The sequence below is a fragment of the Rhopilema esculentum genome, chromosome 8 (assembly GCF_057945365.1).
Source record: "Rhopilema esculentum isolate cy_ngs chromosome 8, ASM5794536v1, whole genome shotgun sequence".
Classification (NCBI taxonomy): domain Eukaryota; kingdom Metazoa; phylum Cnidaria; class Scyphozoa; order Rhizostomeae; family Rhizostomatidae; genus Rhopilema; species Rhopilema esculentum.
The window spans coordinates 3,030,650-3,044,384 of NC_142822.1; the positions used below are offsets into that span (position 1 = coordinate 3,030,650).

Consider the following 13,735-nt stretch of genomic DNA (forward strand, 5'->3'; position numbering starts at 1 on the left):
AACCTCAACACACAGTCTCTCTCGTCGACAAGCCACATTCATCTAAGCAAAATAGCCTGACAACCCTCTATTAAAACTTAAGAAACGCAAAACAGAAAATAGAGAAAATATTACCTTTTAACGTATTCTTACTTTGTAAATACGGGTTTATATTTGCTTCTTTGCAGTGAAGTTGCATTGTAGCATTGTAGACAGCTTCCATGTTGTGTTTTGGTTTTGGCGCCCATTTCTTTATTAGAACGAGGCTCTTCTGGGAGGGGAGGCGTGGCAAAAATATAGGGTACTGGAGCATTTTTCGAAAAGGGGCCATGCTAGTCCGACCCCTTTTTCTGAAAACTTGACTAAATTCTTATCTCACAATAACAAACAATTAAATTTTAAACAACATTTATAACAGGCCTTCCGAGCCTATAGATCTGCATATCAGGAGTCGGGACAAGCACTGGGCATAGAAAACTGCCCGAAGCCGCAACATTGTTGCCGCCGAAGGAAATCAAAAGTGTATGATTTTGATGCTTCTATCTTGCAGGAAAATGCACACTTTTAAGCAATTCTTACTGAAGTAATTCTATGAATATTATTGAAAATTCTTTTTTTATTGCACAACAGATTGTGCAGCAGATAAAAATTATCAACCAGTGCCGCCGAAAGCAGGATTGGACAGGGGGGGGGGGAGCATAACGGATAAAAAGAGCACACATATATTTTTCCGAAAAGCTAGTAAGTGCCAAAAATAATACAGATTTCATGTTATTTTGGACATTTATAAAAGTAATGACACACATTGCACAGAGTGAGAACTATCTTCGCTGAAAGTAGACATAGCTTTGTACTCCGGGGACCACGCACTCTTGATCATACCTAATTGTATAGCTTCCCATTTCACGGCCTTCAGAGTTTTTTAAAAGCGTAAATCTTTTTTTCTTGTATGATTAATATCAAATGTTCAGATTTGTTGCAACATACCAACGAATCTAACCCAAAATATGAACTGAATGGAATTTTTGAATTCTAAGTCTTTGTATACTTCAAAGCCAATTCCAGTCCCTCTCCCTTTCAAAGCGATGTTTCAGTCTCCATAATTAACAAAAGCCCATTCGAATAATGTTTTTAATTTTCTTACTTTTACATCTAAGCTATTCAGTCTCTCTTAGTATTCGCACCTTTTCATCGCCACTTTAACACAAATTTGTTCGCCTCCTTGAAATATATTTAAAAGGGGCAACATTTTTAAAATATTTAAAAGTTTAAGTCATCATCACGCAATCAGCTGAAGGTGCGAGCACATTCTTTACTGCCGTAGCAAATTTAACTATTGATTAGATTTATCTCATCAGTCTTGTGAACTACAATCTTTTTTTATAAGAACAATTTTATAAGAACACGAGCCTCAAAATGGGTCAAAATTTAAAAACAAATTAAGAACAAGCTGAGGCTGAGCTACTGTAAAATGAAATTTTGAACAATGTTTTATCTCAAAAACGAGGATTTTCAGCCATGTGTGGGTGCTTTTTTGGTGAATATTAAAACATGGCGGCAAATTAAGTTTGTCTCTACATACTTTGTTGGCAAAAGAGGCCTGAACACCTCCCCAGAACGAAAAGCTAGAAAACGCACTGCTCATACCCTATAAATTTAAGAACAAATTAAGAACAATCCAGCCTCAGATTTTCGGAAAAATTAAGAACAATCAGCCTGAACTCAAATTTACTGGTTCTTATAAAAAAAAGATTGTAACAAATTTTTTACTCTAGTTAGACTTGATTCTAAAGGGCTCAGCCAGTTGGTCAAATGTATATCATGTGAGTTCCGAAAAACTCTGAAAAAAGGTGGTCGCTAAAATTCTGGGAAATAGCATAATGACAAAATGGTTGCAGAAATTTACTGATATGATGTTACAAATATTTTTTAGGTAAATCAATGGCATTTTGAACTTTGAAGGACAACTAATTTTGCAACAGCATCTAGTCTTAATTTTTCTAATCCTAGATTAATTTAAGTCTTCGTTCATGTCTTTGCTACATTGTACTCATTGCAAGGACATTATTTTTTCATTTCTTCATAAGTAACATTGAGCACAATGTTGTGAAGCAAGCAATATGTTGCAGTCTAAGACCATACGTTTGTTGCTGAAGACATACTAAGGGAACTTTCTTGCGAAATTGGCAGTCTCCTTTGCAATTAACATCATTCATCACAGGAGCTTGAGTTTTTTGCATCAAGACCAAGTAAAAATTTAAGGAAATTCAGTAAATGGTCCTCCAACAACGTCCAGAGTTATGTTATTTTACTTAGTTTCTTAAGGCAGAATATCTTGCATTGAAAAAATACACGCAATATGTTTTTCAAAAAGGGCACTTGTTTGCACTTATTGCAAACAGGGAGGCCTGTGCCCCCGTGGCCCCCCTTGCTCCGGCGGCCCTGGTCAATTGACCAATCTTCCCATTGTGGAATTCCTTTTCGCGGGTAAAAAAAGGCTGGAGCTCATTGTGAATTTCAGTTGACGCTTCTTTCGAAAAACTGTAGGGGCGACTGGTAAAAGGACACATTTTTACCAAAAAAGGGTCTTTGCTCTCCATTTAGTAAGAACAAAAAATCTTGAAATCGTTAATGTTTTCTTTTGTTTACATTCGGGTGAATATCCTATGTAACCAACCGAGCCTTTGCCGGATTTAATTACCTAGAACGTACTTTCCACTGAGCGGATAATGCCTGGAATTTCCTATTATGATACTGTTGAGGGTGTGGCACCCGTTGCACTCCCTGCCGCAACACTCTTGTATGGGACCTCTGGTTGCTTTCTGGGGTGCTTCTTCGGGAGGGGGAAGTTTTCTCATTAAGGCCTGACAGGGGGGTCCAGTCGGTTTGAGGGTCGTACCAAATGGCTACCAAACTGCCCCCTTTTGATAATAACTCAACTGCTCGGTTTACCTTGCGATTTTTGATAGATAATGGACAAGATTTTATTTTTCCGGAAACAACAACAGTCAGTTGTGAAGAATTTTGTCAGAAAAGGAACAAGGGAGCAAAAAATTGGATGCTGCTAAGGATATAACATCGTTTTTTATGCTACCACTTGAGGGTTGCTGTAAAAAATCTACCATTTAAGAGGAATTTTTTAAAATTTTAGCGTTGGCCCTGTTTGACCCTCACTGGAGCCCCTGTTAGGCCATAATGGGAGTACCCCCCTCCCCTCCGAGGATGCTCTGCACAAAAGAAGAAGTAGCTGGTCCCCATTCGCTGCCTTCTGACTATTTACAGGATACTTGCCTGCGAGTTTCTCCTCTGGAGCCCCAAATCTGCAACAAATCAAGTACCAATATATGCTGGATTTCTAGAGTGACCGGGAAAGTTTCATGTTGACATATTCGTTATTGGCCAGAAATTAAACGGATTGTAGAAGCAAGGGGGAATGAACTGGCTATTCTTAAATAAGCCTGAGCTTGAGATGGCTTTAGAAATAAATTATGATAAAAATCAAACCTGGATAAAGTCTAGTGGCCGGAGAATCTATCACCTTAAAAAACATGTAATCAAAACAACTTTCTAAAATCCCATCTAAAGATTCAATATCATTGGAGACAAGCAGTAGGGTTTCAAGAAGAACTTTTTACGTACAACCAAACTTCATCTTTTCTGCACAATTAGTGTTAAACAATACCCTTGCGAGGTCAGACCGATGTTATCTTTTCTCTAGGCCTTTAAAAAAGTCTCGCGCCGCAAAATTTCACTAAAATTGAGAATTTATGATTATAAATTATTCATTAATTTATTCTAGATTATTCCTAGATAAAATGTTTCCTGCACAAAATACGCAAGTTTTTGCATTCTGAGTGGAGAATAGCTGCATGATGGACGGCGAAAAGCCTCCCTTTTGTGAAGTACTTTCTTTAGTTTGAAAGGAAACAGTTTTTGCTCAAGATAATTCCTGTGCTTTTCAAGATCATAGCATTTTACACTTCAATATCAATCTTCCTGCAATTTATTGTGTATCAGACCATGAGAAAAGTATTGAGAGGTTAGCAATACTTTGCAAGGTGGTTTTAATCATAAGTAGAAACGACCATAAATAGATTCTGCTGTAAAGGGCTAAATTTTTCTCAGTTAGCAATCATGATCGAATTCACAAAAAGACATTTGCTTATTGGTGAATCTATAGATTGGCAACAAAAATTTCGTTTCCACACTTTGATTCTGTTGTCTTGTTTAGAAGGTTCGAGCTTCTCTCTGGTATTATCAAGATAAAATAAGAGAACTAGTTTTCTTATCTTAAATTAGTATTATGTACTATGTGTTACCGAAATACAATATATGGCTGTTTATTATCATAGATGATTTTAGTGAATGTCAAAATGTAGAAAGGGAGAGTGTAATAAAGGGATATCTTGTTTGCATATTTTCCTATATATTTGCATAATTTCTTAGGACAAAGTTATTATTCGTTCTATCGAATTTTTCTTTGCCGATTTGTGCTTTCTCACCACCGAATTAAATACAGATAATAAAGATGCTTTTAAGAAGTACCTTCATCATTAGTTGTAATAGAAAAATTAAAAAAAAATGAATATTCAACAAATTGCAAAAACAAACAAAAGATTATGAATTTTTTCTAAGCTTAAGAGAATTCCTAATTGGGCAAGATTCTTTTACGGAGACATATTTTTACTTATAATGCCAGTTATACTAAGCAGAAACATGACTTTAATTGAGTACCGCATACATGCAGTACTATTCGGAAAGTGAGATTGAACACGTGTGCTGGGTTGTATATAGGATCAATGGGTATATGGATATGGTCACATTGAGAGGAATGACAAGGGCACTGCTCAACAAGCCTAACTTCTAAGTGTCCTAAAAACTTGCTCTGTATGCTAGGTAGTTGCAAATACGATACAAATTTGAATGGGTGGTGAAGCTAGGTGATTAAAAGAATTGGGTCAGTTGAAAAGATTCTTTTATCAGGGCTGGTGAAACGTATTTGAAAGTGGAGGGGCCAAATATGAAAGTCTTGAAAGGGGTTAGGTTAGGCCGCCACCATGGTTGGCGGCAAGAAAATGTTAGGATTATTGTATTTTTGGGATGGCCAGAGACTGTATCTAAACTGGATTTTTACTGAAGGAAAATCCGAAGCAATATATTTAAGCTTTGTTTAATCAATATGTACACGTTTAACAAATACAGAAGAACTATCAACTAAAATAAAAGAAAATTAAGCAATTTGTCACTTGGGATATTGTTTTGTAACATCTGATCTTAAACATTTCGGAAAAAGGTGCTTTTAACAAAAATCAAAAGTAGTTTTAATAGAATTTACAATAGCGTCTAGATTTTCTTTTTTCGTAGGAATGGATTATCGATACATCAAATATTAAAGTTTTCTTGATGTTACTTTTATAGAACAAATCTGCCCATTCTTTCTTTCTTATGTCCTCAAAAATTTTCTTTTCGTCAGTTTCTTTCCCTTCCACATCGCTAGCAATTTCTCTCTTTTTGCAATGTCCCTAGAAATTTACTAAAATGCGTGCGGTACAATATGATGAATTTAAATAACGATCAATGTAGGTAAATTGTACCAGGAAAATTTTTTTTAAAATAATTAACGACGATTCGAGCATAGCCCGTTATCAAGTCAAAAATTTGTTGTTAACAAATAGACCTTGTGAGCCACTCCGTCAAACGAAACTCCGTCAATTTGTGCTGGCACCAAGTTATTCTGGATCAGGTTTCTCGATCTATTTCCTAAGCCAAGCTGTTACTCGTTGTACAACCTAGACAATGACCGATTTCTTTGATCTTATTTCCCATATTCAAATTTATACATGTCTTCTATGGTCAAGACATAGCAACCAAGCTAAAGCTCAAGGCATATGTAAGGGATTACTAAGCACAGTTACTTACTGAATCATATACTACATTTATTTCCACTTTTGCCTAAAATTTTCCTTTAGCTCTGCTTTCGCCGGCCTTGTTTATCGGTTTCGAGTCGCACCAAAGCTTTATTTATAGAAATGGTGCTTGTTTCGTAATAAACAACTATTTAAGAACACGTTTTCACTTAAAATGTTTCCATGAAATTTTCACTTAACAGATGGGCTTCTAGTTGATTATTTTGATATATTCATTTAAAAAAAAAATTAAAACCTTGTATCAACCAGGGTACGGGCTGATTTGTAAATTGTTCTTTCTTTATTCTGTAATACCAAAGAAGGGTAGGTAACGCCACTTAAGACTGAATATCATGTTCCTTTTTTTTTGTCTTTGCGTTTTGATGAGATATTTTCATTCCATGAAATGCAGAGAATTTTCTTATATTTCACCTACGAATATTTTCAGCTTACATGCGATGATTTCTAATCTCTGATTTAATCATATGAACTTTTAAATCAAATATTTTACAGAAAGAGAGCATACACGTTTTTTCACGAGAAACTCACTGGTAAAAGGCCAAAAAATTTAAGAAACTTCCACTAGCAAATTAACAATCGCTAAGAAACTTTTCGATTTTTTTTTCTTGCTTGAAATACGGAAGATAACCACTGTGCATGGTTTTATCCCCTACGCAAGATATCTGCATTTCATGACAAATGGCACACTGGTGAAATAAAGTGGTTCAGCACGAAGCTTGGGGAATACAGAGTTTTGTTTCAAGACAAAAGCGAAGACTATATTACTCGTGCCGATATCAATGGAGTAGATATGATGCTCATCCATTAACGTGAGATAAATCGTTTTTAAAGCATTATCGTTAGATATACAACTATATTAAATTGATCTTCCAGCCTAACCTTATTTTTCACTTGTTTTTCGATGTTTTTGATTCCATACATGCGTTTTTTTCAAATATCAAATTAAGCATTTTTTAAGAAACTTTTACTGGTAAAATGCGTCCACAAATGCCCTAAAATTAAGAAACTTTCACCGGTGAAGCTTTAGCTAGGTTTCTTATAAAAAAACGTGTATATGAGACGGTACAACAGAGGGCAAGGTACCATAACAACCTTGTGGCCCTTGCACTAAATAGTAAGAAAATTGTAACCATTTACATACAAACAAACAAAGTTAAAAATGCGGACTGAATATGTCACAGGATAAAAGCTGAAACAAGGCCCCAACAACACCATAACAAAGCTGGAATAAGATCCAAACAAGACCGGAAAAAAATAGGAATAGGAACAGGACCGGAATATGACGGTAAAAAGGACGGAACATAACCGGAACAAGATCATAGGAATATGAACGTAGAAGGACGGAATAAGACAGGAACAAGACAGGAACACTACCCAAGCAAAGTAAGATAAAACGTGGAAACCTTTCAAAAATTATATGAAAACGTGAAAAAATGAAATATTTATAAAAATTGTGGACCTTCATGCAATGTCCTTTGGATTAAGATGAAAAACTGTATCGATTATCGAATACATGCTTGTCAATTTTTTATCAACCAGACTTTTTCTTTTTCATAAAAAAGCCATTTAAGCAACTTTCCTGTTAGTAAGAGGCAGAATTTTCTTAATCTTCAATCGCTTAGATTCACACTGAGGTATTTTTTCTGCAATGAACAAACTACCACAATTCTTTTATACAAGGAATGCATCCGTAGAGAACTTTTTTGTTTTCGTTTTGATTGGTGCTGTACTAAAATCAAGAGCAAATTTGTAAGCCAGGCATTTCTAGGCTCTTTTTTTCTTCTTTTGTCCTTTGTCACGGTCTTTTCAAAAGAGCATGCATATTACATGGTGAATGGCCTTTGAGTTGAACACTTCAAAACTAACAAAGGCTTCATAACTTTTTGTTCCCAGGTTTTTTTGTTTATGAATTACTGTTGTTCTGAACACTGAAATGAAATTTGAATTGTTTTGCATTCTAAGAAATCGGCAGGTATTTCCTATTAACCTCCTCTTAATGAGGGTGTTCCCGATTTGTTTTTCGGGAATCGGGAAATACCATTTTGCTTGTCGGGATATATTTGAAACTAATTACGAGCGGAAATAAGGAATGTGGAAAATCTAGCGGAAAACCAGGACCAGACCCTCCTTTATTTGATCTCATTCAGGTTCGACAATTATTAATCTGTTATTCATTTTGGATTGTCCTTGATTTTCAACAGTTCTCGTTAACCCCAGCCTTTTTTAAATAATTGAGTTCTATTTTTTCATATATCGCTTAACACTAAGTAACATATCTTATTTAATTTGATTGTAAATGCGAATAAATGTTTGCACGTAACACCTTATACCTTAAGAAGTTTGCGCTTTTTAAATCTCTGACAGCAAAGTTTATGCATAAATACCTAAAGGTCTAGTTGCTTATTCTATCTGGACTATGGAAAATTAAATTTCATAAAATTATTAACATCAAAGTTAAAACAGTAAAAACTAATTATTGGGAGGACAAAAATATTTTTAATGTGTATCAAATTGACTTCAGATCATAAAGGCGCAATGTTTAAAAGAATATTCTGCTCTGCATTCTACTTAGGATCAATTTAAAGCTAAACTTATCGAGCTAAAAAGATGTATTTTCTAAGGTATCCATTACATGATTATCATCGATGCATTGGCTACGATTTAAAAGATACTACAGTTATGGTTTTAAGTTATTCTCTTTAAGAGGTGCTTTAATTTGTTGGTTTAATATCTTTGGATTAGTGCCTTGTTGAAGCTAGCGGCAATTTTGGAGAATCATGTTCTTTAGGACAATTGAGGGGGAATAGGGGGAAATTGAGAAGGGAAATTTCAGAGCACCCGGGTTAAAACCTGCGCCAAGGCATTTCATAATTTAGGGAGTAATTGATGGTCTAACTGACAAATAAAAACGACCACCTGTAAACAATCGATTCATGAAAATCGGGAAAAAATTTGATGATTTAGAAACTTCCGGTTACAATAACTATAAAAACAAATTCATTAGACGAGGAGTTTAGAAAATTTTTGAGAGGAGAAGACTGACTTAGCAGACACGCAAGAAGCTATCAAGAATGTAAGTCTGAGAATACTTTTAATTTTAATAATATGTCAACCGATTCAAGTTTGGAAAATTGATTTTAATGAGACATTTTTTGTTGGAAAACGCACTCAAGACAAACAGCATAGTTTCTTGGAAACAGCTTCATTTACGCAGTAAAAAGGTACAATAATGACTTTACAAATGCCGATTCTGTTTGAATACCCTTGATTTTTGAAATGTTAGACCTTGGAATCTCATCGTTCTAGAGAAAAGCATGGAAGGGAAATTTATGCTCCTCACCTTATGTGTTGCGTTCATTAATGTCGAAGGAACAAAGACATACAAGCATGGCACGGTGAAAACGTCGAGCAATGTTCGCAAGGAACTGATTAATATCAAACAGCATATCGACCGAATCGTCAAAATATACGTACGTATTAATCATTAGTTAAGTTAAAGAGTTATGTCTTATTAATTTAATCTTTTGTTTACTGTCCTGGGCTAACACTTCAAGCTTTTCTATACAGTGTAGGGTGGTCTGTGCCAATGTTTTGGTTCTGAAGATTCACACTTATGAAGCAATTAACCAACGATGCAGCAAAGGAAACATTAAACGATAAAACATCGATATTACCGTAATGCCTTGAATAAGCGCTCCCCTCGAATAAGCGCCCATCCTTCAACCTTTAGAAACGGGCGATAATTCGAATTCTATTTATCATTATTAAGAAAACATGAAAACAAGTGCTTCAATTTAAAAATACATTCATTTTTTTTAATTACTTCCAATTCTTTTAAATAAGCGCCCGTCTCAATTAAACGCCTCCCTCGATTTAGCGCCCACCCTGGAGCCTGAAAAATCAAATAAGCGCCCGGGTGCTTATTCGAGGCATTAAGTGCTTTATCACGTATAGGCAGAGCCGTACATGTTTCTGGTGTATAGAACAAGTTGATTGCCTCTCCGAGTTTCACGATTTATACGTCATCAAGGAACTCTTCCATCTAATATATTTTCCTTCATCTAGTATATTTATATGTATATTTTGTGCATGTAAGATCATTTAGTAGCATCTGTCTTCAAATGCTCCATTTCAGGATAAAAAGTCTCAGTGTCTTCAGCCACTTGATTTTGGTTTTTTAAAATATTTTAGGCCCAAGAACACTTAATTTGGGTTCAAAGAGATAAGCTTTCAATCAAGAAAAATCTAGCTGTCACATGCAGAAATAGGATCATCAAAGAGAAAATGTCGGTAAGTTTTATATTTCTTTGCGCAAATCGGGCTAAAAAGGATTCTAGTTGAGATGATGACAGAAAATAGTTGAAGAATTTGAACGTCAATATATCATAAAGAAAACAGCTCTGCCTTTATTCAATAATTTATTCAAAGGCAGTTCATTTTAGAAAACTAATGCTTATTTTTATATCAAAATCTGACTGTTTCATAGCTATTTCGACGTCTTTTAATCAGTCTGTGATCTAATATGCTTTTCTTATTAGTTTTTTAACTCTATACATCTTTTACTGTTTCTAATTTACATATTTTTGTTAGATGCAACTTTTTTATCATTCTTTACTTGTTACTCCATATTAATTTCCATTTTCAGGCTATATTTTAAATTATAGAAGCTAATGTATCAATAATCAGCGAGTTTCTGCATGCCTGAATTAGTGACTGAAATGTTGATAATTAAGTTACCTTTCCATCGGTAGACAAAACAAAGAGCGAGGGAAACATTAGAGACAATTCAAACAATGGTTAACGAGCTTCAGCAAATGCAAATCGATGAATCGCGCTTACCTAGCGGAAAACAAGATCTTGCAAAAGAGCTGAGGCATTTAGAATTTGACTTGCGAGATATAGCCGAGTCAATGTTCACTAGAACGGTACGTATTGCAGTTTGGAAAAGTAGTTCGAAGATCCTTTTGAATATCATATTCATTCAAGACAAACTGTTGAAAAAAGGAGAGTCAGTATACAAGAACTACGATGATTGACTCGAAATAACTACGACATGAATCCTATTTTTTTTAATTTCTAAGATTTTTCATCGCTCGTCTCTACCATGTTTAACATGATTTTTCAGAGATCAACTTTTAATTTTTATCAAAATTTCAAACAGTACTTTAACCAACTCATTTCGAGACAACGCATCATAGATTGCATCATTGCACTCGTCTCAAAAAAAAATTTTATAAGAACATGACCTTCAAAACTGGTTAAAACTTAAAAAAAATCAGGTATGTCAAACGTAGCCTTGAACATCGTTTGTTTACATTCCACTTTTAAATTATTTGCATGATCGGTATTATTATCAAAAAATTTGTTATCAAGAGCATTGTAACGTAAATTATTAGCAGGCATGTTATATATTTTGCAGCTATCAGGAAGCATAATCTGCATTCTACATACCCAAAATGTCTTTTATTTGCTTCCAAATAATTGAAGAAAAAACAAAAAAATTTCCGACCACAAAGTTTGGAAAAAATCAACTTTTCCTGAAGCTCGTGCATTGGCCAATGAGAAAACTGCCTTTTGCATAAGAAAAACAAGCCATGCTACTTCATTAGACAATGAATTACTTTGAATCTTAAGACCTGCCGATAGGTAATTTAGATGTTCCTAATTTTTTTCAGGTTAAAAGAATCATTGGTCAGAGTTTTGTTCCATATAGTGTTGGCAGTCTTCCAAACAACCCAAGTCCTTACTGCTGTAGGCCGAAAACTGTGAGAGCCATTAATGTTCTTCAGTTACATATGTTGCAAAGCTGCATTGGGGATGTCATACGTGCTTTGAAGAAAGAGCTGCATTATTTGGTGAACTGAAGACCCAAATTGTCCTTCATTATCTCTATCTATTTATGAGACAAATTTTTTGTTAAGCTTTAGTAGGTTTATCTTTACTACGTTTTGAAAGTATTGGAAAGTCTACATTCCAGAATTTTCTTAACAGTACATGTACATTTTAAACTTTAGTACAATATAATTTCCCCTGTACTAGTATATAATGATAACATCTTTGCTCAACGTATGTATATTGTTCAAATATTGGTTCTTTGCTGCTGCAATATCATAATTGATTCTATTTAAAATTTAATTATAGCTTTTTATTGAATGATATTTATTAGAAACTGTTATTATTATCAACATACCAAATTTCATTTAATTTTCTGCACCACTATATGGCCACAATTTAAGCTTTTTGTGCATAGTGGAATTGCCTTGTTTCTGGCATCCTATTAAATCATTTTTATCAGGAATCAAAATAAATTTAAAGGCACTTGTGCAACCAGCACTCACTGCAACTATATTTTCAAAACCTGCGCCTATTATTCAACAACATAAAATATACAGCCAATTTCTCCCTGCTACTGCAAAAATCAGCAACCAGAAAGCATGCCAGTTGCACAAGAGCCTTTCAATGAACACAATTCTGTTGTTGGGTTGGGATCAATCAATTTTCACAAAGAATTTGCAACATTATTTGCACCATGAAAAAACTTTTGATGAATGATTAAAGCATACACTAGACATATATTCTCTTGGCTGATGCTATTTCTAGCAAAACAATATTACTAAAAAAACAGACATTGGAATTAAACATTAATTGATTGAAATAAATGTAAACATACATATTTCAGAAGATCATGTGTGGATCTCTATACAAGAATACCCGAATAAAATATAGGCATTTTAATCATGAAACTTCATTGCCAAATTCATTTAGCATAATTCAATTTGGTTTCTACTCTGGAATGTTTGTTGGCAGAGAAAGCTGCATTGAATCAAACATGTGCTCCAATGCAGACATCTGGTCTGCAGATTTACCATGACGCTCAGTGCTATACTTCTCAATTATTTCTTGGGCAGCCCAATGAGAATATCTTGTATTATTTTTCTTTGCTTTAGGATTGCTTTTCATGTTTGAATTCTGGCTAGAAAAGCATAAGAATAAGCCATACAATGCTCTGATGTTGTTGGGATCTAGTTTATAGGCTTGAGCAAAATACTTTCTACTTAGCTCTATACTGTCGCTGGTGCCAATTGTATAGTGAATTTCTGCATAGCGTTGATGATAGAGATGGTTGTGTGGATGCGTCAAAATCAATTCTTCAAGGCAGAACGCTGCCTTGTGATACTCTTGCAGGCTAATATAGAGATCAGCAAGCTCCATCCATGCTTCTTGGTCACTCATGAAAACATCAAGATATTCTGTCAGCTCTTTTACTGTTTCATAGGGATTATTCTGTGCTTTAGTGACTGCTATGCAACGTTTTCTCACAATAAGGTTTGCAGGATCTTCTGCTAATATGTTTTCGTATATCTTTTTCGCATTTTCCCAGTCCTCCAGTGCCTCTAGTCTCATGCCTCTCAACTTCTTTACCCTAAGACTCCTTGGAAATTGTTTATTCAGTGCTCTCAAGCAGCTTGTTGCTAAGTCTAGTCTGCCACTGTCCAGTGCAGCAACAAAAACCTGCTCATGGATGGTCCATAGTTCATCGCCGAGTTTATTGCCATGTTCAAGCAACAAACACTCTCCGAACTCAACAACTTCGTCGCTGTTTCTATAGCCCTCTTCCCGCCATTCTTTCATTTTTCTCCTCGCCACTTCCACGTCAACAACTTCTTCAGATGATGCCATTTCTCTGTTACTACAAAGATTATTTCAAGTAAAGCTAAAGAGATCCAAGGGCAAAGAAATACCGGTATGTTGACTTCACTGATCAGCGGTTGACTTATTATTCTTCTTCATACAGCAACAACAACAATGTGTGGTGTCATTTTTAACTG

The 13,735-nt window shown here is 34.9% G+C and overlaps 2 protein-coding genes across 2 annotated transcripts; one reads left to right on the plus strand and one right to left on the minus strand.

Annotated features, from left to right (window-relative positions):
- Window positions 1-8,338: 8,338 nt before the first annotated feature.
- LOC135694523 (uncharacterized) lies at window positions 8,339-12,146 on the plus strand. The gene is made up of 5 exons (XM_089109648.1): window positions 8,339-8,979; window positions 9,213-9,376; window positions 10,098-10,196; window positions 10,658-10,831; window positions 11,582-12,146. Exons 2-5 carry the CDS (start codon window positions 9,221-9,223, stop codon window positions 11,768-11,770), a joined length of 618 nt encoding a protein of 205 aa, XP_088965774.1. The 5' UTR covers window positions 8,339-8,979; window positions 9,213-9,220; the 3' UTR covers window positions 11,771-12,146.
- A 22-nt stretch (window positions 12,147-12,168) lies between these two features.
- Window positions 12,169-13,703, minus strand: LOC148959795 (ER membrane protein complex subunit 2-like). Its single transcript, XM_089109647.1, has one exon. The coding sequence runs from the start codon at window positions 13,584-13,586 to the stop codon at window positions 12,690-12,692; it is 897 nt and encodes a 298-aa protein (XP_088965773.1). The 5' UTR covers window positions 13,587-13,703; the 3' UTR covers window positions 12,169-12,689.
- Window positions 13,704-13,735: the final 32 nt, after the last annotated feature.

What these genes read in the sequence shown, in the direction of transcription:
- LOC135694523 (XM_089109648.1), top strand. Translation starts at nt 9,221, where the DNA reads ATGGAAGGGAAATTTATGCTCCTCACCTTATGTGTTGCGTTCATTAAT. An exon ending in TCATCAAAGAGAAAATGTCG is followed by an intron (nt 10,197 to 10,657) that starts GTAAGTTTTATA and finishes TTCCATCGGTAG; the next exon opens with ACAAAACAAAGAGCGAGGGA. An exon ending in AGTCAATGTTCACTAGAACG is followed by an intron (nt 10,832 to 11,581) that starts GTACGTATTGCA and finishes AATTTTTTTCAG; the next exon opens with GTTAAAAGAATCATTGGTCA.
- LOC148959795 (XM_089109647.1), bottom strand. Translation starts at nt 13,586, where the DNA reads ATGGCATCATCTGAAGAAGTTGTTGACGTGGAAGTGGCGAGGAGAAAA.